Source organism: Bos javanicus, chromosome 29, assembly GCF_032452875.1.
Source record: "Bos javanicus breed banteng chromosome 29, ARS-OSU_banteng_1.0, whole genome shotgun sequence".
Lineage (NCBI taxonomy): Eukaryota > Metazoa > Chordata > Mammalia > Artiodactyla > Bovidae > Bos > Bos javanicus.
Genome location: NC_083896.1, coordinates 44649337 through 44675899, shown reverse-complemented (window position 1 = coordinate 44675899; position 26563 = coordinate 44649337). Strand labels below are relative to the sequence as shown.

At 50.3% G+C, this 26563-nt stretch overlaps 1 protein-coding gene across 3 annotated transcripts in view; it reads right to left on the bottom strand.

Moving 5' to 3' along the window:
- PACS1 (phosphofurin acidic cluster sorting protein 1) overlaps positions 1–26563 on the bottom strand; it is a 149822-nt gene that overhangs the window by 16698 nt on the left and 106561 nt on the right. For all 3 annotated transcript variants that reach the window (XM_061407025.1, XM_061407027.1, XM_061407026.1), the window contains exons 2-10: positions 22435–22522; positions 11270–11359; positions 10205–10330; positions 7836–7980; positions 7507–7598; positions 7315–7395; positions 3639–3698; positions 2701–2861; positions 2276–2369 (exon numbers count right to left, since the gene is read on the bottom strand). In XM_061407025.1, the coding sequence (XP_061263009.1) occupies positions 2276–2369; positions 2701–2861; positions 3639–3698; positions 7315–7395; positions 7507–7598; positions 7836–7980; positions 10205–10330; positions 11270–11359; positions 22435–22522 (937 nt within the window). The remainder of the gene's footprint in view (positions 1–2275; positions 2370–2700; positions 2862–3638; positions 3699–7314; positions 7396–7506; positions 7599–7835; positions 7981–10204; positions 10331–11269; positions 11360–22434; positions 22523–26563) is intronic.

Here is a 26563-nt window from a genome sequence, read left to right as displayed (position 1 = left end):
CAAAAGAATCAGAATTTGAAGGACTCACTAAAAAGACAACTGGAGTCTATCAATTTCAGGAGTCCGGAACTGGAATGGCTCCCAGGGCCAGAGTAACAATGGCAACGCTGCTTACATACTGCTGCTCCCCCTGCTGTAAACCAACCCAAGCACCAATCAAGCGCCACGCTGGAGGTTTTAGCTGCCTTCTCCCACTGGATCTTCACTGTGCCTTGCAAGGCATGTCCTTTTTACATGCAACTTGTGGACGAGGACACGAAGCCCTGGTAACTGCCCAGGACAGTCAGTGGAATGATAAGAGTCAAGAGTCAGACTCAGAAGACTGACTCCAGAGTTTGTGCTCTCAGCCCAACCCTGCCCCAAAGCAATGTTCTGCCTGAAGAGGGGTCCTTAGGCCATCACACTGTCAAGACTGATAGTCCATTGACTTCTGACCTAACTGGGCTCCTATGCTGACACCTTTTGTTCAATCGCTCAGTCATGTCTGGTTCTTTGCAACCCCATGGACTGCAGCTCGCCAAGCCTCCCTGTCCTTCACCATTTCCCGGGGTTTGCTCAAACCCATGTCCATTGAGTCGGTGATGCCATCCAACCGTCTCATCCTGTTGTTCCCTTCTCCTCCTGCCTTCAATCTTTCCCAGCAGCTTCACTTTACGAATACAGCACCCGAGGCCCAGAACATCAATTGATTTTTCTCTTTAAATTCTGTAAGTCATGCAACTGAGACTAAAAGCAGAGTCTACAAATTGCATCAACCCAGAGACAGCTTCATTAAGATAGTTTCCCTTACTGGTTGACTGACAACGATCCCTAACATTTCCTGAGTGTTTGCATATGTTAGGCACCAGGCTTAGTGCTCTGGGGTGCTATCCCAGTTCACAATTTGCTTGCACTGTATCACAGGAGGGCCCTTGTTCTGCATTCCGAGGATGCCTGGAGTCAGTCTCCCTCTGGCCAGGCCCCAGGTTTCTCTCTGGAAGAGTCCGCCCCTTTTATTTACATTTGCAGTGGACTCTGGCCCCCGTAGCCAGTGATCCGTCCACGTGGACAGTGAGGACTCAGCAGGGCCACTCATTAGCCCCACCAGAAAGAGCCGCTACAAGGACATCCTGAATAGAAGCAGCAGCCGTGTGAGGCCTCCTCCGCGCCGGATCACAGGAACCTGGGCTGGAAAGGCTGAGAGCGCGGGGTCTGCAAGGGGCAGGCCTGAGGTTTCTCCGCAGGGATTCTCGGCGGGGCCTGCCAGGGCCCATCCCACGTTTGCTTGCTAAGACCACCACGTGGTGCCGCTGTCCTAGGGCCCGACCACACGTGCGGCGCCTTCAGCGGGAGGACGGATAAGGCGGACGACAGCGCCACCTGGTGGCAGCAGTCAGTCAGGCCGTCTCTGAGCCGACGGTTCGCAGACGCCTGGGAATGGACGGGGGTGGGGGCGAATGGAGGGCCTCACGGGCTTCAGGATGTTTCCTCACAGGCTCATACTTATTTGCTGGGTTAGTTTTGTATTTTCTTTGTTAAAGCAGCAAGAGCAGGAGGACTTAAAAGATTCAGTTTCTTTGGTCTACAGAGAAGACACTGGGCTTCAGCTGCAAACCAAAGACCCTACTAAAATCCGGCAGTTGGCTGTAAACGAGGGCAAGGAGAGCTTCCGAGGGCCTGAGGCAGGTGCAGCATCAAGACGGGCTCCTGCTCTAATGCTCCACGGCTGGGGAGGCCTTCCAGGAGGGGCAGGGCGTGGTCCGGGGTGAGGCTGGGCTCTGGGGGGCTCCGGCTCCCTCTGGCTCAGCAGGCCAAATGAATTCTCGATTCTGTGAGGGCGCTGCCCACTTCCTCAGCAAAGCCCACGTAATTTCTCCTGAACAGACCCTGGGTGTTTACTGCCCCATCCCTTCCCCGCCTGGAAGCAGAGTCGCTACCCCTGGCCGGATGCCACACTCCCAGCTACCACGTGACGGGCTCTGAGGGGAGGTGTCAAGGCACCGCGTGCTTTGGAGGGAAGGCTCCAGGTCATGGCGGGAAGAGACCAAGAAGGACATCTGCCCGGCCACAGCAGTGCCCTCAGAGCACTAAGCGCCCAGAAGGACTGAGATGACAACTGAGATTGAAAAAAGATGAGACCACTCGCAGGTCCCAAATGAGCCGGGAGCAGAGGACCCAGTGTTACCCCAACTCCCCCAGCCCCGCTCTGCACGCCCGCCACCCTTTGTTGTGCAGGAGACCCCGTGTTAAGCCCACTCCCTGGCCCCGCGCCCCCACCGCCCTCGGCCGTGCTCACAGGGCTGGTGGTGTCTTTGCCGAGGCTGCCCTTGCTGTTGAGGCTGCCGATCTCCGTCTGGGAGCTGGACTGTGACATCCCCTCAAAGAAGGGCCTGTGGATGGCAAAGAACCACAGCCAGGGTCAGTCAGGGGCCACCAGGCCCCAGAACAGCAGCTTGTGGTCAGCCGGGGAGAGCTGGTGTTCTAGAAAGACTGAAAACCCGGGCTTCAAGGATGTTGGGAGGAAGAGACACAGCAGAGGCTGGACAAGGAGGGGCCTGGACTGAAGGACTGCAGAGAGTTCTAGGGGGCTTCTGTCAGTTAAACAACGACCTCTATCCAGAGGGCTGGAGGTTCGTCAAGGGTGAGGAGCCAAGATCCCCTGCTCATGGGGGAGGGGTCTGGAGACAGTGCGGCCTCGGGAGGCCGGGCTGCAGGCCTTACCTGAGCTTGGGCTTAGGCGTGCTGAGGACGCTCTCTGTCTCCTCCATCTCGGGGCCACTGTCGCTGGGGTTATACATCTCCAGGCTGTCATACAGTTCGTCCAAGTCTTCTTCCACTTCTCGAATCTGCTCCCGGGACACATGTTCCAGCCCGAAGCCCACCTGTGGGAGAAGACAAAACCTCTGAGCTGGGGGCTACCCCTGTTCACAACATGGAGACGGGCAACTTCTTCCCACGGCTACCCTGCCCAGTCCCCTCAGGGGACTTGCCATAGCTTCACCCTCCTCAGGGTGGTCCTGGTGGCCCTTCTGTGATCTGACCCTGAGAGGAGGACATGGTGAGGGCCAGGGTTCCCCCTCAGTGCCTCCCTGGTGCTCCCCACGAGGACCCAGCGTCAGGAAGAGGAGCGGGAGCGAGACCATGCTTTTCCAGAGAAACAGGCTGGAGAAAACTCGGAAGCCTGGGACCCTGGCAGGCTCCTGCTGCCCTCCCCTAGAGTCCACAGGGGACAAGTCTCCAGTCTCAGTCCACTAAGGAGACAGCCTGTGAGGACCGGCTCCGGCCTGCGAGAGCTCGGGGGTCAGGGGGATACTGCTTCTCTAGTGGCCAGTTCCTGACGCCACGGAGAAGGCTCCCACCTCAGATTGCTCCTCACGATGTTCCCCTCGGGGCAGGACGGAACACTGAACAACGGCACTGCCAGACACCCTACACCGGAGGCCTGGAATTAACCCACGGTGGGGAGGACCAGGCACCCCGTGTTCAAGACAGCGGAACCTCGGGCGCCACCTGTCAACCTCGCCTCCTTCCAAATAGCTACCGCCTCACGTGGGGGCCTGGAATCTCGCCTCCCAGTGGCAGCACCGACTGAGCCCCGGGAACCAGGGCGACACTCCAGAATTCCACTCACAGTCCGGCTCGGGAGTAAGGGCTCGTACCTCGTCTGAAACTTTAAACCGCTTCAGGAGGGCCACAAACTTCTGCTTGATGTTAGGTTGCTGTAGGGACAAAGCCACAGAGGTTCTCAGCCAGCAGCCCCATGTGGAAGGCGATCACTTGTTGGAAGGGTGACCGAGGGCCCGCTTTTGTAAAAAGCTGGGGGAGGACACTGGTGGGGACAGTCTCTACCCTGGGACCCCACCCGACCCCAGTAACTCCCCACCGTCACCTCCTGCTCATCCCTTTCTCTAGTCTTTCAGAAACCCGGTAATGACAGGTGAGCGCCACCAGTATACACACAGGCTCCTCAAACTCGACGTTTTTCTGTGCATCCCCTCTCTGGGTCCCCCAGTCACCAAGGCTGACCTGGAATCTCTCCCCCCACCTCACCTCCCGGCCCAGGGCTGCTGGCCCCTACTCTTGTCCACCTGCTTCCATCCAGCCCCCCTGGAGCCACAACCGCCCTCCACCAGTCCCCTCCACCCCACCTCCAGTCTCCTTCCCTCCAGAGTCCACGGTGGCTGCTCCACAGGCAGATACCCCCAGTCACTCCCCAGGTGATGGCCTTCGAGGGCCCCAGAGCCTCTTAGCGTCACTGTGTGTCCACTGAGGGCTGGCACTGCCTATCCCCAGCCTCGCCCACCATTTAACCCCTCACAACCCGCTTAGGTGGGAACTAACTGCTTCAGTTCAGTTCAGTTCAGTCGCTCAGTCATGTCCGACTCTTTGCGACCCCATGAATCACAGCACGCCAGGCCTCCCTGTCCATCACCAACTCCCGGAGTTCACTCAGACTCACATCCATCGAGTCAGTGATGCCATCCAGCCATCTCATCCTCTGTCGTCCCTTTCTCCTCCTGCCCTCAATCCCTCCCAGCATCAGAGTCTTTTCCAATGAGTCAACTCTTCGCATGAGGTGGCCAAAGTACTGGAGTTTCAGCTTTAGCATCATTCCTTCCAAAGAAATCCCAGGGCTGATCTCCTTCAGAATGGACTGGTTGGATGTCCTTGCAGTCCAAGGGACTCTCAAGAGTCTTCTCCAACACCACAGTTCAAAAGCATCAATTCTTCAGCGCTCAGCTTTCTTCACAGTCCAACTCTCACGTCCATACATGACCACTGGAAAAACCATAGCCTTGACTAGACGGACCTCTGCTGGCAAAGCAATGTCTCTGCTTTTCAATATGCTATCTAGGTTGGTCATAACTTTCCTTCCAAGGAGTAAGCGTCTTTTAATTTCATGGCTGCAGTCACCATCTGTAGTGATTTTGGAGCCCCCAAAAATAAAGTCTGACACTGTTTCCACTGTTTCCCCATCTATTTCCCATGAAGTGATGGGACCAGATGCCATGATCTTCGTTTTCTGAATGTTGAATTTTAAGCCAACTTTTTCACTCTCCTCTTTCACCTTCATCAAGAGGCTTTTGAGTTCCTCTTCACTTTCTGCCATAAGGGTGGTGTCATCTGCATATCTGAGGTTATTGATATTTCTCCCGGCAATCTTGATTCCAGCTTGTGCTTCTTCCAGCCCAGCGTTTCTCATGATGTACTCTGCATGTAAGTTAAATAAGCAGGGTGACAATATGCAGCCTTGACGTCCTCCTTTTCCCATTTGGAACCATACAACTCTGCAAAGCTGTGTGTGTGTGGTGCCCTCCTGCTGGGCCTTTATATGGTAACTTCTGCCTTGACTAAACCTTGGCCGCAAATCCATGTGGTGAAGGCCTGTTGACTCTCAGAAAACCCGGCATCTCTCGGCATCTCGCCCGTGAAGTTGTCCAGCTCAGAGTCGTTCACTTCCCCTCTACTGCCGTGGCGGCCCTGACACAGTACTCGTCTGGTGCCGGCCCTACACCGTCACGGCCACTCGTGAAAATGTGTTTGTGTCAGTGGACACTGCGAGTTCCCTGATGGCACAGACCAGGCCTTCCTTATCTCTCCGTGTCCGACCCCAGCTCTGGTGACTAGTCTGTGGCTACCAGCACCTCCTGACTGGACGGCAGACTCGCCACCTGGGGATGGAGGAGACTGACTTGTGAGGGCGACTGAGCTGGGCCTTCGGGAAAGGGCGGGGCTCCCGTCGGCAGCAGGGCACCCGAGCAGAGGAAGACTGGGAGCCATGGTGACCGAGACGCAGGACCGTTCAGCCAGCGCGCCTAAAACAAGTGCTGTCGGTGGAGAGAGGACGAGTGTGTACAGGAGACAAGAAGGAAAGAACAGTTCCTCTCAAACTCTGACTGGAAAGCCCTGCAGTTAACAGCAGCAACAAAAACACCCTCGGGGGTGGCTATCAAAGGAGTGCGGAGCACTGGTTGAGTGACCGGTGAGGCTGGATGGACAGGAAGAGGCGGCTATAAAGCCCCAGGGGCACCCAAGGGAAGAAAATGGGACTTCTCTGTGGCTATAGCGCAGGAAAAAAAAATTGGCGGGAATCAAAAAAGAGATGCCTCACCCATCATCAAAGCACAAGTTGGGCTGGAGGCCGGGCCGGGCCTCCCTTGGCCTAGGAGCCCAATCAAGGGTGAGAAGCCTGAGGACAATGAAACGGTTCAAACGTGCTCTAGACGTCGCGAGAGCCCAGGGACGGCCCAGGACGCCTGGAGAGGGGACAGCATGCCTCACAGTGGACCAGGCTCAACCAGGCTCAGACACACACACTGGGAAGGTCTGGCCTCTGCTTATTTCACTCCTGAAGGTGGCGGGAGTCTCTGCTCTCAGGGTCCCCAGGCTGGCTCTGCCCAGAGACGATCAGGATGCCTCTGGGGACTGATGAAACCGGAAATTTCTCTTCCAAAAGTAACACTTGTGACTCTCCTACACTTTGGCACTGGAGCCCAGAATAGGTCAGATTTAACCTAGAAATTCAGGTATTAAGCATCAGGAGATGCAAGAGATGCAGGTTCGATCCCTGGGTCAGGAAGACCCCCTGGAGGAGGGCATGGCAACCCACTCCAGTATTGCTGCCTGGAGAATCCCATGGACAGAGGAGCCTGGTGGGCTACATACAGTTCATGGGGTCACAAAGAGTCGGACACGACTGAGTGACTGAGCGTGCTAGTATCTCAGTCCAGGAGTCTAATTTCACCAAAAGCAGTGGCTCCTTAGGAAACCTTATGCAGGAGACAGATTCCATGGGCATTTGGTCTCTAATGTCATGGATCTATTAAGGCAGGCATGATATCAAGCCCACAGTTTCAGGCACTAGCCTATTATTTCTGGGTAAGTTCAACAAATGATCTGAAGTGGAGATTCTCCTAGAGAGGACTGGACTTCTCTATGCAGTGGACAGTATGAAATCCACAGTGATCACCTGGAGGGGAGGCAGGCTGTCTGAGGGGCTCTGCTCCCCAAGGAAGCATCTGTTCCAAAGCCTACAACAAAGTTTCTCAACCTTTCTTCTATCCTAAGAGAGCCCGAAGAATGTGACAGACTGCCATCAGGAATGCCGGTTCTCTACCACAGTGATTGGTGTTGGAGGAGGTGGAGGTGCTGGTGGAGGAGAATGTGGTACCAAGGGGTGTATCAGAGCCTCGAGGGGACGGCCCTGTGTGGATGTTATTGATAAAAAGAAAAAGCTCCCAGGAAGTCTGAAAACACCACTCCCATCCTACCCCTCCCCTCTCAGCCCTGACTGGAAATCTTGGTGGAAGCGTTCCCCGGACCTTGGCGGCTCACCCTTGTGATGGCGGACGTAGAGGTGAGTTTCCTCCGGGTCTTCTTTACTTTCCGCAGATCCTCGTCCTCGTAGAACAGGTCCTAAGCGGGCAGGGGATGGAATGAGGTTGGGAAACCCCAACCCCAGGAGGTTCTGGAGGGTCTGGAGGGGCTTCCCGGCCGGCGTGTGTGTGAGGGGCTGTGGGAAGTTACCTGGCCATGCAGCGGGTCATCACTGCCCTCCTGCTCCGATGAGAAACTCTCCTCCTCTTCCTCAGAGTAATTGTCAACATCAGGAGAACGGTCTGGAAAACAGACACCTTAGTAAGAGAACCTCGCAAGGGGGAGACCTGGCCTGGCGGGGGCCTCTGGCTGGCTGGCGTCCCGCGATCCTCAGGTGGCGATTAGCCTGGGGTAGAGGAGAGGGCCCCGGCCCCCTTTTATTTTCAGGGACCCCTAAGCTCCTCTTTCCCAGGAACACTGTATTTCCCAGGGTGGAGATCTGGGGGTTGGGCAGGGCTTTCTGACACCACTCATCTTACCAGACAGCTTGGATTTGATCCCCTCGTGGTCGATGGGCTGGCTGGACAGGGAGTAGATCTTTATTTCTGCCACAGGCACGGAGACATCCTTTACGTTGCTGTGCAGGCCGAGCACCAGGGCGCCTTCGTTCGGGTGTTGCATCACCTACGAGCACAGGCGGCCATGGACGTGCCTCACGCAGAGCCCCGAGTGTGGTGCGTTTTCACAGATCCCAGTGGACATGCGAGCCACCGGGAACGGCATTCTGCTAACACATTTTCTTTCTCACTCTCCCCCGCCTGCTCTTCTTCTATTGCCTTCAGCCTCACTTTACCATTTTTTGGCTGCGCAATTCAGCCTGTGGGATCTTTGTTCACCGACCAGGGATTGAACCGCTCGACAACTGAACCTCGACAACTCAGCAGTGAAAACACAGAGTCCTAACCATTGGACTGCGAGGGAATTCCCTTGTCTCACTTTATTTTTAAAATACTTCTTTATCTGTTTGGCTGTGTTGGGTCTTAGGTGTGGCATGTGGGATCTTTCATCAGTGAGCCCAGGCTCAGGAGTTGCAGTACGAGGGCTTAGCTGCCGCATGTAGGATCTTAGTTCCCTGATCAGGGATCGAATCCGTGTCCCCTGCATTGAAAGGCAGATTCTTAACCACTGGACCGCCAGGGAAGTCTCTGTGGTCTCATTGTAAAACTGTCTCCAGAAGTGCCAGTCACAGTTCTGGTCGTGTGCAAAGAGATAAAAGTCAAGGCCTGAGATACAAAATGGCTGCTCCTCTCTAGGACTGCAGTTAAGTCTTTCACAGAGGAACCAGCTCTTAGGCTCAGCGGTGGGGGTGGCGCCTGCAGACCGTGGCCACCTGTGCCTGGCAATGAGAGAAGGACCTAAGGGCTCAACACGGCTGGTGAGACACGGCGTCCACAGCCTTTGCAACCCCAGGTCCTTGTTCTGATACAAAACATGAAGATGACGGAAAGATGCGCTGGGACTACCTCACCTTTTGTCGTGGCTGCAAAATTTTTTCCTATTTGAAGTATGAAAATATAGAAATACGTTTTAAAATTGATTTGTAGTCCCTTTCTTCTTCCCCTTCATCTGGGCTGAGAAGATTTGCTGAGCATACAGGAGAGCCTCACAAACAAACAGACTGAAGGAATGGAGAGGAGAAAGGCTGGAGGAGCCCAGGGGTGCTGACTGGAACTGACTGGAATGTGAGCGCACATCTAAGGATTAATAACTGACTCAGGCAAGAATAATTAACAGAAACTAAAACTACGAAGATATGAGCAAAAAAGAGACTGTTACAGAGTCCTCAAACATCTGCCTATAAAATGTTTTTTTTCATTGCTAAGAACAAAATATGTGTTAATTAACTTTATATTGGAAATGCCGGCATACATCATCTTCAATTAGCCGAGCGATAAGACAGCCTCACCAGTAACAGGACAAGTCGACTCAGAGTGCTGCCTGCATTACTGCTGTGGTAACTCTGCCAAAAACCTGGAAGCTGAACGTGATCTTCAGAAAACATCAGACAAACCCGGACGGAGGAACATTCAATAAAGAAACCAGCTTGTCCTCTTAAAAAAATGTCAAGGGCATGGGAGACATGGGAAAAATCTGAGGGACTGCAGGTCAAGGGAGACCAAAGGGACAAGCAAATGCAGCCCACACTCCCAGGTGAAGCCCTGGGCTTGCGAAGGACGTTCCCGAGCCACGTCAGTGTCCTGATCTTCATGGTGGGTGGTGCACACACGTGAGAGTATTCCTAAGAAATTGACACAGTGCATACTAATGTGTGGGCTTCTCAGGTGGCTCAGTGGTAAAGAATCCGCCTGCCAAGGCAGGAGATGGGGGTTCGATCTCTGGGTCAGGAAGACCCTCTGGAGGAGGCCATGGCCACCCACTCCAGTATTCTTGTCTGGAGAATCCCATGGACGGAGGAGCCTGGTGGGCTACAGCCCGTGGGGTTGCAAAGAGTCGGACACGGCTGAGCGACTGAACAGCAACAACATATTAACGTGTAATGGGGCATCCTGTCTGCAGCTCACTCTCGGTGGCTCAGAGAAGTGAGCAACACGCACACGGTGTGCACAGGCGAGAACTGAAAGGCAGATGTGCCAACACCGGAGAGTCTGGGTGCAGGGCAGACGGGAATCCTTCTTATTATTAGAAGTGTTCTCTGACATTTTTAAAAAAGCTAAAGAAAAAACTTTTTGTGAGCAAGGAAGTACTGGATAAAAAGAGGCACGTCCTGGATTTCCAATAAAATAATTAGTTTGTAACCTGGAATAAAACAGCCAGGGGGTGGCAGGCTTGGAAGAGCCCCAGCTGGGCCGGGGTCTCTCTCAGGCTCTGAAAGGCCACCCTCTCTCACCTCTGCCATGTTGATGAGCCCCACGGCCAGGGTCTTATAGCCCAGGATGGTCCGGTTCTTGTAACGCTTTCTCCTCTGCAACATGATCTGCAGCTTGTTGGCATCTCGCTTTAGGAAATGAGGGTACTGCCGGGCACAAAACAGAGACAGGCAGTTAGTCAGAGAGGGAGGTCCTCAGTGGGGTCTAGTCCTGCTGGAGGACGCACCACCATCCTCTGCTTCCCTGGCTCCCCTCCGTATGAGGGGGTGATGGGGATCACTGGCTCCCCTCTGCATGAGGGGGTGACGGGGGTGAGAGGAGCATCTGGTTCTGCCCAGACCGGGCTTCCACTGCAGCTAGTGGTCCAGACATGCTCTGAAACACGGCCTCTTTCCTTGCCAGGCGATCGAGCGTTCAACCTGGGCTACTGGGGTCATGAGGAGAGACAAGACATACGAGGATGGATAAGGAGGAGAAGGGATGGGACGGAGGCTGCAAGACGAGGGCAAAATGAGACTGAAGGAGCACACTCTCCTTCGGGGAGCGGGGACACAGATCACTAGGGAGAGGAGACGGGGAGGACTGTGGTAGACGACGGGGCCAACAGCCCAGGCCAAGGAAAGAGGATGTGATGCACACTAGTCCACAGGATGGAAAACGGCAAGGTCCCACTGTATAGCACAGGGAGCTATAGTCACTATCCTGTGACAAACCAAAATGGAAAAGAATGTGAAAAAGAATGTATACATAATACAGGAAACAAACAAGAAAAAGGAGAAAGTATAGGTATGTGTACACAAAATGGAGTCACTTTGCTACACAGCACAAATCAACACGTTTTAAATCAACTACAATTAAAAAAAGAAGAATGAGACATGGTGTACTTTGCAGCAGCCCATCCAGGTCTCAGCACCCGTGGTACAGCGGCCTCAGAGATGGCGCTGGCCATCCAGGCAGGCCACAGAAGCTCTGGGTGACATTAAGCCATTGGGCTGTTCTCGGATCAAATGATCTCCAGATCAGAGCATCGTTCCAGACCAGGGGGATATGGCATATTAATGACCTAAGACAGAGCAGGTTCTCACCTGAAGGGAGAAGGTTAACTGGAGCTCTGTCTCCACCAGTCCACTGGCTGGAAGGATGATTTCGTTGGAGCGAAGAATCCTTTTTGAACCCTGAAACCAAGACAAAATAGGTCAAAGCTGCATCACCAAAAATCAGACCAAAAGAAATACTATGCTTACAAACACCACCTAAACTCTACGAAGAATCTTACCAGTTCAGATATTCCATCAGTCTTTGCTGTACTTGATTAAAATCAAGCCACTACCGTAGACATGATTTTACATTATGCTGTTTACAAAGGGTTTTCACATTAAAATGACATGTTACTGCACTCGAGTTCTCCTTTCCCACTGCCCCTGAGGGAGAGGCAGCAAGGTTGCCCCAAAGCATGGCAGTTCACCCCAAGGCGTGGCAGTTCTCCCTGAGGCTCCTCGGCCACCCTCCTCCCATCTGACTGGCCACGCTGTCCTCTCTCTGGGCCTTTCGGCATGCTGCTTTCTCTTCCTGGGTCCTCTATGCTTAAACACACAGCTCACCAACTCACTTCCCAGTCTCAGCTTTGATACAAATTTTCCCCAGGAACTTTTGCTTTAAGCACCGTCCCCACTAAACCTTGCACTGGGTTAGATACCCTAGTGTTTTTCGTTCTTAAAGAAAAATAAAGTTGGGCTAAACTGTTCCTCAAAGTAAAAAGAGACCAGCCGGAGGTCTGAGGAATGACAGTAAATTTGTAAAAATTACTTAAAAAAATTAAGTTTAATTTAACATGGTGAAGTGACCAGATCTCCAGCACACCGATGGACGAGTTAGCAAACGTTATACCCGTGTAGCCCACATCTGTATCAAAATGTACAGGATCTCTATCACTCCGGGAAAATCCCTTGGACCCCACTCTCCAGTCAATCCTGCACCCCTCCTCAGAGGTGAGTGCTGCTGACTCCTCTCACCAGAGATCTATCTTTCTTGCTCTAAAATACCACATAAATGGAACCACACGGCGTGTACTATTTGGGTGGCCTTCTTCTGCCCAACATTTATAATGTGTCTGAGGTTCACATAGGCTGTTGCGTGTATCACATTCCCTTGGACTGCCCAGCAGAATCCTGTCCCACGAACGTACCACGCGTGGCTCCCACTGTCCTGTTGCTGAACATTCACACTTGGGGCGTTTCTAGTTAGCAATCACTACGGCTAAAGCTGGCATTCTGATTTTCACGTGTTTGTTTATTTCTGTTTTACTTTTTTCAGCACGTCCTGGTTGCCGTGTGTAGGCTCTTTCGCTGTGGTGCGCAGGCCCTGCACTGGCGGTGCTCTGGCTCCAGTAGCAGTGCACGGGGCTTAGCTGCCCTGCAACATGCGGGACCTTAGTCCCCTGCTGGGGCTCCAACCCGCGTCCAGTTGCATTGGCAGGTGGATTCTCAACCACGGGACTAGCAGCGAAGTCCCAAAGCTACCACTCCAGTACAAGTCTGTGTGGAGGTATTTTTTCTTGGACCCCTAGCAGAGGGATGGCTGGGCCTCAGGGTAGACGCACTTGTAGCTTTATGAGAAACGACTAGACCTATTTCTAAAGCGTTGCTGCCATTTTCCACCTGCAGCTGCAGAGTCCGCAACTTGTGGGCAGTGGGCGTGGTCTGTCCAGGACACATGGATTCTACTGCGCATGTGCAGAGGACCACTCCGCGGCACTTGGCATCTCCCTGGTGACTCATCCTCTGCAGCGCCCTCCCAGCCATTTATTGGTCGTTTGTAAACCTCCATTTATGATGAGCCTGATCAAACTTCTTTGTCCGTGTTGTTCATCATGTTACTCGATTGTAAGTTTTTTTAATTTGTACAAGAATTTGCCAGATACATGAATTGTAAATATTTTCTTGCCTATTCATTTTCTTAATAGTATCTTTTGATGAAGTATTTAATTTTGATCTTTTTTTTTCTTTCTATGATTAGTGCATTCTGGGTCCTAGCTAAGAAATCGTTTTCTAATTCAAGGTGGTGAAGTTATTCTGCTATACTGGAATAGGTATTCTGCTGTTGTCCTTTAGAAATGAAACTTTTAGTTTTTTTATTTTTATTTTTTTTAGAAATGAAACTTTTAGTTTTAATTTTTAGGTTTCTTACATATCTCTAATTTTTGCTTTTATAAAATGCAGGTTTTGGAAAATGCAGGAAGAAAAATTTTCTAAATGTAGTATTTCACAATGCTTTTATAATTATAATACCATTATATTATGCCAATTAAAAATAATAACCTGGAGAAGGAAATGGAAACCACTGCAGTATTCTTGCCTAGGAAATCAGCATGGACAGTGAAGCCTGGTGGGCTACAACCCACAACGTAGCAACTAAACAACAATAACAACAACAAATAATAAAGGAAACTCTGCTTCATGTGTTAGATAACACTTTTTGTAACCTCTATTATGACCAAGAGTCTTGACAAAGTTTTCACCTGAATTTATTTAGGCTCTTAGGATTTAAGAAGTCTCTGGACAATGAATCCGAGAAATGCTAAGAATCCAAAATGTGGTTTATATATAGCAGTGGTTTCAACCAGGGGTAGGAGACATTTGGCAATGTTTACAGATATTTTTTGTTGTTACCAGTGGGGGGTGTGTGTGTGTGAGTGTGATGTTTCTAGAGGGGAGAGGCCTGGGCTGCTGTTGACCAGCCTGCAGGGCACAGGACGGCCCCACGAAACTGCTGAGAAACCCTGCCCCCTCTGCTGCTTCTAGGTGTGACCGCAGGGCTTGGCGGTGGGAGGGAGTTCTCCCTGCTCCTCAGCATCAGCTCTAGAACACTCTCCCTTCCACCTCCCCCAAGTCCCACTCTGAGTTGCTGCCACTGCCTCTCTTCTTGGCTGTTGTTGTTCTTTCTTTTTTCAAATTTTTGTTGTTGTTGTTCAGTCACTCAGTCATGTCCGACTCTTTGCGACCCCATGGACTGTAGCATGCCAGGCTTCCCTATTCTTCACCATCTCCCGGAGTGCTAAAACTCATCCATTAAGTCGGTGATGCCATCCAACTATCTCATCTTCTGTTGTCCCCATCTCCTCCTGCCTTCAATCTTTCCCAGCATGAGGGTCTTTTCCAGTGAGTCAGGTCTTCACATCAGGTGGCCAAAGTATTGGAGCTTCAGCTTCAGCATCGGTCCTTCCAATGAATATGCAGGACTGATTTCCTTTAAGACTGACTGGTTTGATCTGTGTGGACTCTGGTTTGATCCAAGGGACTCTCAAAAATCTTCTCCAACATCACAGTTCAAAAGCATCAGTTCTTTGGTGCTCAGCCTTCTTTATGGTCCAACTCTCACAAGCATACATGAGTACTGGAAAAACCATAGCTTTGACTATACGGACCTTTGTTGGCAAGGTAATGTCTCTGCTTTTTAATACTCTGTCTAGGTTTGTCATAGCTTTTCTTCCAAGGAGCATTTATTTTTGGCTGCACTGAGTCTTTTTTAAAAAATTAATTAAATTTTGGTTGTGCTGGGTCTTCACTTCTGTGCTTGGGTTTTCTCTCGTTGTGATGTGAGGTCTTATTGCGGTGGCTTCTCTTGTTGCAGAGCACGGGCTCTAAGGCACCAGGCTTCGGGAGTTGTGGCACATGGGCTTAGCTGCCCCCCAGCATGTGGAATGTTTCTAGATCAAACCCGCACCCCCTGTACTGGAAGGCAGATTTGTAGCTGCTGGACCACCAAGGAAGCCCTGTGTTCATTTCCTGACTTCAGTCCATCATGCACTGTTCCTCTCCCCAGCACCTGTCCCACCCTAACAGTTCATGGTTTTGACACGTGCACTTTCGGACACCCCAGCCTCTAAACCCCTCTCCCAGGGGTCTCGTCCTCACCGTTGTCTGAGTCCTGCACCCACTTGATCACACTCTGGACCTTATCATTACTGATACTGATGACTGAATCTTCTATGTCACATGACCTAGTCTCTGATCCCCACTTCCTGTTCTTTTGAGCTCATTCTCTCTGGTGTGTCAACAACAATCCTTCAAACCCACTAGGCCTACGACCCAGTGATCCTCCCATGTTTCACTCCTCCTCATGCCCGCTGTCCCCTCTGCTCACTGCTCGGCTGAAATGCCACCATCTGGACAAGCGGTCCCTGCCCACCCCGAGGGCTTCTGCCCGCTGCTGTTCTCCGTGCTCACCAGGCTGATTCCAATGCTGTATAAATCCGGTGGCACGAGCTGAACATGCCTGGAGAGAATCAGATGATCTGCTCTCTGTTCTGACTTTGACTTTATGATCCCAAACGTGACGTGGGCCTGCGGGGCTGCCCGGTGATCACATTGCATTTTCCCCAGTCTGGACACTCGCCCCTTCACTCCATCCTCACGCCCCAAACACCTCCCCACCCCTGCCTTCACGATGAGCTAACAGCCCTGATTCCCACTGTGCCGAGAAAACTGAAGTGACAGGAGAAGAGCCCCTGCCACACGAGCTCCTGGCCACATCTGTGTGGCCACAATTCCCCCCCTCGGTCACACCGGGGGGCTCCCGGCCCCCACCCCCCGCCCCACCTCTCACCTCCTGCTCACTGACTCCAAGAGGCTATTCCAGTCATTCTTTCCTCTCGCATACAGTCAACTTTGCTCTCTCTTCTGGATTATTTCCATTAGCAAACAGGTTACTGATATTTCTCTCATTAAAAAAAAAATCCTCTCTTGTCCCCACATGCCCTGCTGGTTACCGCCCCACACCTCGCCTTCCTGTTACAGCAAACTCCTCAAGAGCCGTCTATTTTTGCTCTTGAAGACTTCTCTCGTTGTCTCCTAGCTGCGCTCCATCAGCCCTCCTACCTGCACTATTCCCACCACGGCTGCCATCCTCAGAGTCTGAGAACCTCCAGGGGGGATTCCTCTTCCTCCACTGATCTGAGTTCTGACAGGGCCCGTCACTCCCCCTCCGGCCCCTCTTCCTTCCCGTGGCCTCCCGCACACCGCACTTTCCTGGATTTCCTCTCGCCCTCAGCTGTTCTTTCCTGGTCCCCAGGTCAGGTCCTTCCTTTGTCCCTCAGCCTCGATCTCTAGACAAGCTCTCTTCTCTGTATCCACTCCCTCCAGTCCCGAGGAGTTCATCCATCTTCTGGTCTCAGATAAGCTGACGACTCTCCAAACTGTCTCTCTCCCAGACCACTCTTTTCCGAACTCTAAACTCGCACAGTCAACTGTCTATTCAATTTCTCTCCTAGGATGTTTAACAGCCACCACAGATACAATGTGATGGGCTGAATTCCTGGATCTTTCCCCCTAAACCGGCTTCACCCACAGGTTTCCCCATCTCACTTAAAGGCATCTCCACCCTTCCAGTTGCTGAGGCCAAAGCTTGGGTGCCGCCCTCATCTCCTGCCAGAATCACTGTCAGAGCCTATCAGCTGATCTTCTTAATTCCTCTTTCTCACTGACAGCCTGTTTTCCACATAACAGCCAGAACAATCCTATCACTTCCCTGTTCAAAACCCTCTAAGTCGGGACTCCCTGGTCGTCCAGTGTTGAAGACTCTGCACTTCCAACGCAGGGGTGTAGGGAGTATGGGTTCAATCCTTGGTTGGGGAATGGGGAAATGCTGGCAACACTAGAAACAGTGACAGACTTTATTTTTGGGGCTCCAAAATCACTGCAGATGGTGACCGCAGCCATGAAATTAGAAGATGCTTGCTCCTTGGAAGAAAAGCTATGACAAACTCAGACAGCATATTAAAAAGCAGAGACATTACTTTGCCAACAAAGGCCCGTCTAGTCAAAGCTATGGTTTTTCCAGTAGTCATGTATGGATGTGAGAGTTGGACCATAAAGAAGGCTGAGCATCGAAGAATTGATGCTTTCAAACTGTGGTGCTAGAGAAGATTCTTGAGAGTCCCGTGGACTGCAAGGAGATCAAACCAGTCAGTCCTAAAGTAAATCAATCCTAAATATTCACTTAGGGGACTGATGCTGAAGCTGAAGCTCCCATACTCTAGCCACCTGATGTGAAGTGCTGACTCACTGGAAAAGACCCTAATGCTGAGAAAAAGACTGAAGGCAGGAGAAGAGGATGAAAGAGGATGAGACAGTTGGATGGCATCAACAGACTCAACAGCACTGAGTCTGAGCAAGCTCCGGGAGATGGTGAAGACAGGGAAGCCTGGCATGCTGCAGTCCATGGGGTCGCAAAGAGTCAGACACGACTGAATGACTGAACAACAAATGCTGCGGAGCAGCCAAAAAATAAACAGAAAAACGAAACCCTCCAATTCACACAGAATAAAAGCCAGAGACCTTCCCATCGCGGCATACACCCCATCCCCCGATCTCTCTGCCCTCCCCTCCTCTTCCTCTCACTCCCCTCCAGCCTCAGGCCCTCCTCCTTTCTCTCCATCCTGCCAGCACCTCCCTGCTCAGGGCCTCGCCCTGGCTTCTCCCTCCAGTGCTCTTCCTCTAGGTATCTGCACAGCTTCCTCCCTCACCTTCTTCAAAGTCCCTGCATGAAAGCCATCTTCTCAGTGAGGCCACCCGTGACCACCACATAACTTCCTCCACCCCTGGGCGTGCTCCATCCCCCACCCCCACTGGGACGCATCATCACCTTCCAACAGCAGCGGCCCTCATTATCTGAACTCTCACTATCTAAATGTGTGCTGTAAATTCCCGTAAACGTTTCCATCCCAAATGCGTTATCTGAACCGCAAACTTGTGAACGTGAACCTATGTGCGCCGGTAAGAGGATGTAGATGCAGGGCAGCTTACAAGGGCACAGCCAGCTCTGGCACTTTCAGAGCCCAGCACAGTACTAGTCTCGTCTTTACTGCCCTCCAGCAAAGATTCGGCTCCTCGTGGGTCCCAGAATTTGCTTCTTCCAGGTGCCAGGCACTACCAACTTGGGTCCAAATTCAAAATTATCTTCAGTATCTTTTTAAATCTGTAGCATCGTATATCTTCATTTGCAGTACAGAAGCAGAACAGTTTGTGGCTGATACTATAGTACCATTGACATTTGGGATTGGTCTGGTGGCTCAGATGGTAAAGAATGTGCCTGCAATGTGGGAGACCCAGGTTTGATCCCTGGGTTGGGAAGATCCCTGGAGAAAGGAATGACTACCCAGTCCTGGAGAGTTCCAGGGACAGAGGAGCCTGGTGGTCCATAGTCCATGGGATCACAAAGGGTCAGACACAACTAAGCAACTAAAACTTTCACTTTCATAGTACCATTACTTATGACACATAAAAATACCCATTAATGAGTCTTAATGTATTAAAGATTAGGTTACTAGTGTTTTAAATGCTTATTTTTTAAATAGAGAAATTCTTGGTGGATTGTTGGGCATTCCCTGGTGGTCCAATGGGCGTGTGTGTGTGTCCACATGTATACACCTACATATATAGACACACACACCCACGTATATACATACATATATTATATAATTCTAATCTTCACTTGAAAACTCAAATGTCATTTATTTTACTGGCCAAAAAATATTCTCAGTTGTCTCCCCTCAAAGTGACAGGCTCACATTGTTCATTTTCAAGAAACAATCTTCCAGATTCCTGAGTCTGAGTAACAGTTTGTAAGCCCTTCTTGCCACACGAACAGTGTTCTGTGAAATAGCAGCTACTTCAAGACACAGCTCAGTCGTCAGGCAGCTTCCTCCGTGAAGCAGGAGTGCTGTGTGCACATCTCCATTTCATCACGCAGACTATTCAGAAGGCGTGTGCTCCAGGGCTGAGACAAAATAAATGAACAATTCTTACTGTCCTTCAAGGACATTCTTAAGCAAACCTGGCCTTTCACCTCTTCCTCGCAGTCTGCGATGGTGGACGCACGATGACTGCTGACACGCTGGAAGCCGCCCTGGTGTGAGGGAAGGGCCAGCTGTTTTGTTAGAGGAAACACTGAAACTGCCCACCCTGGCCAGGGGCCATAGCAGCCATTCGCAGGAGTTATTTTAAGACAGGCGGTCCTGGTAAGGAACATGGAACTAACAAGCCAGCACCCACCGGAAGAATTTGCGAAAGGTCAAAAGGAGACACACCAGACTGTATGTCGTACCAACATCCCGGGTCCCCCTCGAGGGCATCCATCTTGGCTGAGCGATGGCATGCACCCCCTGGAAGCACCCTGAGTCAGAATGATTGGCCAGAGACAACCTGGAAACTAATCCCATCACCATAAAACCTGAGGCTGCGACCCACGTGGCAGAGCGGTCCTCCTGGGTTCCCTTTCCCTGTTGCTCTCCGCCCAGGCATCTCTTCCCAATAAAGTCTGCTTTTTCAGCACATGTATCTCCTCAGACAGTCCATTTCTGAGTGTTAGACAAGAGCCTGCTCTCGGTCCCTGGAGGAGGTCCCACTTCCTGTAACAGTTTCGTCAACCACTGCTCTTGTAACTTCAGTGCAAATGTCAACATGGTGGAAAGGCCAAGTAAAGTCACAGTACTATCATGAGAACAGTTTTGACCTCCTGTGTCCTGTGAGGGGGTCTTGGGGAGCCCAGGCTCTGCAGACCCTATTTTGAGGACAGCTGCTCTATCAGCAGGTAAAGGTCCTTAAAGGCAGGAGTTTGGGTCTGTTTTGTTCGCTGCTGAATCCCCTGTGCCAAGAACAACGCTTAGCCTGTAACAGGTGCTCCATAAATATTTATTAGATGAATATGTAAATGAATAAATAAGTGACTGGATAAATGAATGTGTTAACATCTGTAATTACTTTCAGCTGCTTGGAAGTCGAGCAAAAAATTTCGGATATTTGTAGTTTTTGGGTATAATTTAAAATTTTACAGAATGTTAAATATTTGATTAGGAAAGAAAAGAAATTATTTCTTTTGGCAAAGGCATTTAACTGCGAGGAAGGCAAAAACAGCAGGGAACTTTCCAAACCACACCAACAGTGTTTGCACTGGAAAGCACTGGCTTTTAGCAAAGGAAATAATTCCTGAAAACTGGAACGCTGCCCGTGACCTAGAAACGAGTGCGAAATTGGGAAAGGAGGAAAAGACACAAGTTTCCACTCGCCCATCATGGCCCCTCACTTGCTTTTTCAATTCATGGTGTCTGGAAACATCTCACAGAATTGGGAGGAATTATCCCTGGTGGCTTAGGTGGTAGGGAATCCACCAGCCAATGCAGGAGACCTGGGTTAAAAATCCCTGGGTCTGGGAAGATCCCCTGGAGAAGGAAATGGCAACTCACTCCAGTATTCTTGCCTGGGAAACCGTATGGACAGAGGAGCCTGGCGGGCTAGAGTTCATGGGGTTGCAAGAGTTGGACACGACTTAGTGACTAAAGGGCTTCCCTGGTGCCTCAGATGGTAAAGAATCTGAAAAGTGAAAGTGAAGTCACTCAGTCGTGTCCAACTCTTTGTGACCCCGTGGACTGTAGCCCACCAGGCTCCTCCGTCCATGGGATTCTCCAGGCAAGAATACTGGAGTGGGTTGCCATTTCCTTCCCCAGGGGATCTTCCCGACCCAGGGATCGAACCCAGGTCTCCTGCATTGCAGGCAGATGCTTTAACCTCTGAGCCACCACATTAGATTAAAGAATCTGCCTACAATGCAATAGCTGCTGCCGCTGCTGCTAAGTCACTTCAGTCATGTTCGACTTGGTGCAACCCCACAGATGGCGGCCCACCAGGCTCCCCCATCCTTGGGATTCTCCAGGCAAGAACCCTGGAGTGCGTTGCCATTTCCTTCTCCAATGCACAAAAGTGAGTGAAAGTGAAGTCGCTCAGTCGTGTCTGACTCTTAGCGACTCCATGGACTGCAGCCTACCAGGCTCCTCCATGCAATGCAATAGACCCGGGTTCAATTCCTGCATTGGGAAGATCCCCTGGAGAAGGAAATGGCAATGCACTCCAGTATTCTTGCCTGGAGAATTCCATGGACACAGGAGCCTGGCGGGCTACAGCTCATGAGGTTGCAAGAGTCAGATAAGACCTAGTGACTAAAATCACTATGCACGGAGATGAACAGGGAGTTTCAATGTAAGCGACACACAGAAATCACAAGGAGTAATTAAAATGTTTCAAGTGGTTTTTAATGTGTGTTTCATGTAACTGCACCAGGTCTTGGGTGCCGCACTGGGGCTCTTCAGCGGGGGCGTGTGGGACTTTGGTTGTGGCAGGTGGGATCCAGCTCCCTTGACCTGTGCCTCCTGCACTGGGAGTGCAGTCTTAGTGCTACACTGGACCACCAGGGAGTCCCAAAATGTTTCAGGTTTCGAGGACTAAACTAATATAATGTATTTATCTCAGAAGGAGAACTGAGGACTTCAGTGTATGCTTCATGTACTATGAAAATGCTACAGACGTGGGTTTTAATGAAGCCAAAAAACTGCTGCATAACAGGTGAGCCAGTAACCAACATCCTGGTTAGCAGGGAGTGGCCATGCAGCTCACTGTTTCTCCAAGAAACAGAACTCCATGAACCACAAGTACACTGTTCCTAAGCTGGAGAACTCCATCATCTCATGGATCCAGAGGCTCTTCAGACTCTCAGTAAGGTAGAGGGACCGTCATTAAAAAGGCTTCGGTTAAGTAAGGTCCTGTGTTGCAGTTTAACGACCACGCATGTGATGACTCTCTGCTTTCTACTTCTGCCACTTGGAAATCACCTGGCAAAACAGACCCCTTGACCTTTCTGGAGCTCGGTTTCTCCTGAAATTCCAGAATGCTTAGAATATGAATCTTGGTGAAATATTTTGGGTCCCTTGGAGATACTGAGTGAGTTCAAGGAATTAAATGTGGGGATTACTCAGAAGACGAAATATCCCAGTAAATTTTAAACTGTCAAGCCTGAAATAATAACCTATAAATATCTTTCACCCTGTGGAAAACCGCCAAAGCTGTCTCCCCAACCCATATATCTGCTTATACCCAGAAATCCCAGGAATAAGACCGAAACCTACACTTGCCATTCTAGTAATTTCTGAATTTCTTGATCTTCATGCTAATCCTGTTAATAGGCAGGGCAGGGAGAGCCACTTTTATCCTTCAGACAAAGAAACTGAGTGCTTTAACTAAGGGGCAGAACTGGGATTCAGTACTATGTGAGCCGGACCGCCTTCCCACAGTTGCATCTTCTTTGCTGAGTGACGGACTCAGCAAAGGATGCTGGTCTCCTACCAGCATCTCTGAAGCCCTGACATGGGCACAAGGTTATCCAGCTTCCGTGGGCCCTGAGCAAACAATCCTGCTCAACTCACCTGCAGCTTCACAGCGATGACCACCGAGTTAAGATCTTTGTCCATTTCTTTTAGCATGACGAGTTTCTTCAGGGTCAAGCTGAACAGCCTAGAAAAATTTAGAGAAAGAAGGTCCAGTCAAAGGTAAGGAACTTATGAGAAAAGAGATACACCTTCTGTTGCGGAAATGCTGCTTTACCTAGAGGAAGAAAGTTAGAACGCTGTTTACTGCGTCCGTCATCAGTAAAAGAGTACTCTTCTTATTTAACCTTTGTACTTGCTCAGTGTCAAAAGGTATATTATTCTATGAACTTCTGTGGATGTCCCTTTATCTCCAGCAAATACCATCATGCCTTTTCACTTCTAATACGTAGGAGCAGTTTCGGTGGGAGGGGCTGGGGGCATCAATGTTTACTTTGCTTGCCCAGCTCCTCCCCCACCTTTCGGTCTAATCACCTGCGACACACACAGATGCAAATCTGTATCAACAAGGAGATGATCCGCACAAACAGAACAGAAGCCTTTTGGCAGGAAACGCTTTCAAAGACCACAGGTTTGATTTCCGCCAAACTTCCATCAAACATGCAGAAACTCTTCAGGGCCATGATGAGGACATGCCCCTTAATTAAAAGCGACAGGGCTGTCCCTCACTCTGGATTCTCAGAATCTCTAGTCTGACTCAACCTTGGCCTCCAAGGCAGGACGACTCTGGACTTCTAGGGGGAGCCGCGAGGGAAACCTCAGATGCTGCTCTCGGCTCCTGGGCTGAGTGGTTCGTGTCCTTTTGCCCTCGTCTCTGCGGGACTGAGAGGCACACAGATGCTGCTGACCCGAGTCAGGTCCTCGGGCCCCCGACGCGGTCCTGCGCTCATATCCCCCTGCCTCCCAGTCCGTCTCATCTTTGTGCTCCCTCCTCACGCTCTAAGCTCCAGTAGCCCTGAAATCACCTCTGTTCCTCTGAGGCCCACACTCGCTCACCTCTGGGCCTTCTACCAAAGGGCAGGGCACAGGACGGCCACTCGGCAAATATTTGTTAATGAAGTTTAACAACTTCCTAACAGGGCCTCTAGGGAAAACCAGGTAAACAAGAATATGTGTTGAAGAGATTCATGAAAAAAAAAAAGGGAACAAATTCAGATCAACAGAACTCAATCCACCCTTGCCTCAATAAGATCTGATAACTTCTGAAGGGAGCAAATAAAGCTCTTTCTTTCCTTCTGCTTTGAGTCACAATCAAAATCAACTAAAAGAAAGTCCATCAGGTCTTTTCATACATATTACTTCATCCAGACTTCAAAAACATGACTCCGTCTGTGAGTGTGTGTGAAGGGGGTGGGGTGGGTGGGTGGGGACGGTTCATTGCTGTACCCATAGAAGAGGAAACAGATTCTAAACAGTCATGACTCAGCTAAATGCCCACAGCCAGTAAGTGACAGAGCTGTATTCTAAACTCCAGTCTCCTCGTGGTAAGCAATAATATCCCCTAATCCTCAGAACCTGGAAACCTTTTTCATGGCAAAAGGGACTCCGAAGATGGTGTTAAGGATGCTGAGGTGGGGAGGTGATCCTCAATTGTCTGGATGGGTCATCAGTCTTATAAGTCTTTCTAAGGGGGAGGCAGGAAGGCCGAAGTCAAAGAACGAGATGTGACCACAGAAGCAGAAGTCAGAGTGATGTGTGTCTGGCTCTGAAGATGGAAGCACCCCTGGGGTCGGGGCCATGGAATGTAGGTGGCCTCTAGATGCTGGAAAAGCAAGAAAACCGATGCTCCCTGGAGCCTCCAGAAGAAATGCAGCCATGCCACCACCTTGAATTTGGCCCGGTGAAACCCATTTTGGACTTTTGATCTCCAGAATCATGAAAATAAATGCGGGTTTTGTTCTAAGACACTATGTCCGTGGTCATTTGTTACAGCAGCTGTTGGTGCTAATACACTCGTCCCTGAGCCCTCCCTGACACGGCCTGCTCCGTCACCGGCTGGAGCTCCTGCAGTTGTGCTCCTGAAACACACTCAGGTTTGTTAAGCAGGAATCTCTGCAGGTTCACGCTTGCCACCCGCCCCCTGCCCCATCAAAGACGACCCACAGCATCATTTGTTTCTCCTTCCGCTTTAGACTAGAAATATGCCGGTCCAAAGGAACTCTGAGTCTGCCAACACCCAAGGGATTATTATACTTCACATAGTTGATGATTAAGAAATGTAACTAACTACACTGTTTAGCTGATTTCCAAGCCTTGCTGGAAAGGAAAGGGAACACAACAAGGAAAGGGAAGGAAAAGGGAAAGGAAGAAGAAAGGATGAACAAAATACAAGAGACTGGATATTCCCAATTTTGTTCCTCGTCTAAGGCTGCTAATTACGAATGCTTCTGAGAAGTTATGTTTTTGTTTGTTTCAAAGCAGGGGCTTCCCTGGTGGCTCAGATGGTAAAGAATCCACCTGCCAATGCAGGAGACCCAGGTTCCATCCGTGGGTCAGCGAGATATCCTGGAGAAGGGAATGGCAACCCGCTCCAGTATTCTTGCTTGGAGAATTCCATGGACAGAGGAGCCTAGCAGGCTACAGTCCATGGGGTCGCAAAGTCAGACACGACTGAGTGACTAACACTTTCACTTTCAAAGCACCTAAACACGGATGCGCTGGTGCTAAATGAACTCACTGCAAGAAGAGTCGCAGGGCTAAACTGGGAACGTGTGTGTTTCTGCCTCTGCTTGCCATCCTCACTCTCTCACACGTTCCACATGTGAGTGAGCATCTCCTCAACACCAGGCACTGCAGTGGTGGGAGTTGGGAGGATGTGGTCCACAGCCTCTCGAAGACAGCCTGGCAGGGAAGACAACGACACTCCTTGTCCTCAGCAATTTTATGCCTCGTAAGACTCCGGCCCATCTCTCCTTTCACACAACATATAAAATATTGCAGGTAATATGGTGGGATCCTTTTTAGGAAGGAAAAACACACTACAGACCAATAAATAGTTGGTGAATCAATAAACAAACCTGTATGCCACAGCACCTGATGTTAACAAGAAAGCCAAGGATGATTCAGTCCCTTAGGTAACAGAACATTGATTAATAGCAAGACTGGATGTGTTTAGTGTTTGCTAAGAAACCAGACACACCACATATGATTTCCATACTATTGGCAGTGAGTTCAATAGGTCTTTTAGCTGTTTGCTTTTAATGGTATCACTCAAGGGGATGTGGGGACATAAATATATTCCAGTTCTTCAAAGCCTAGGGAAAATGTCTGTAACTCATTAAGCATCTGCACGTGTGCCTGCTCAGTCAGTCGTGTCCAACTCTTTTGTGACCCCACGGACTGTAGCCTGCCAGGCTCCTCTGAACACAGGATTTCCCCCAGCAAGAGTACTGGAGTGGGTTGCCATTTCCTCCTCCAGATCTTCCCCACTTAGGGAATTACACCCATGTCTCCTCCATCTCCCGCATTGGCAGGCAGATTCTTTACCAGTGAGCCACCTGGAAAACCCCCATTCTCATGTAAGTCTTACAATAATTCTAAGATGTGGGTACTATACCCATCGTACAGACAAGGATGTTGAGAAGGATTAAGAAACTTGCCCAAGGTCACACAAGAACGTGGTTGAGCCAAGACACAAACTTAAGTTTATCTTCGTCCAGAAGTCAATTAAAACCAGTACAAGGCACTTATCTGACAATCAGAAGAAATTATTTTAATTACAAGTAAATACTTTCAACATATAACTTAACAGAAAAACTCTGATTTATAAGACACATTTCTCCTTAAATCCACACTCACACAATACTGATTGAAACAGCCCCAGACAGTTCTGAGGATGACTGAGCCTGGCAAGACATTGTGACTGAAGGTATCTCAACAAATACAAGACTGAGTCAGAGGCTGATGGTAGGGTTTTCTGTTACCCTACGTTTTATTGGTTGGATACGTCTTATGCAGCAAGTCCTTCCTCGATCATATGCCTGCTTTCATCCATTTCTACAGCAGTCAAGATCTGGCTCCTACTCTGTAAGAAAGGCTTTAGGTGAGAGAGACATGTTTTACATTTTAATAGGCTTCTTCTAGCTGTTCTACTAGGGCAGAATGAAAGGAAGAAAAGGAAGAGGGGAAGAAGTTGAGAGACAGGAAGCGACGACAGAAGTGCAGACTA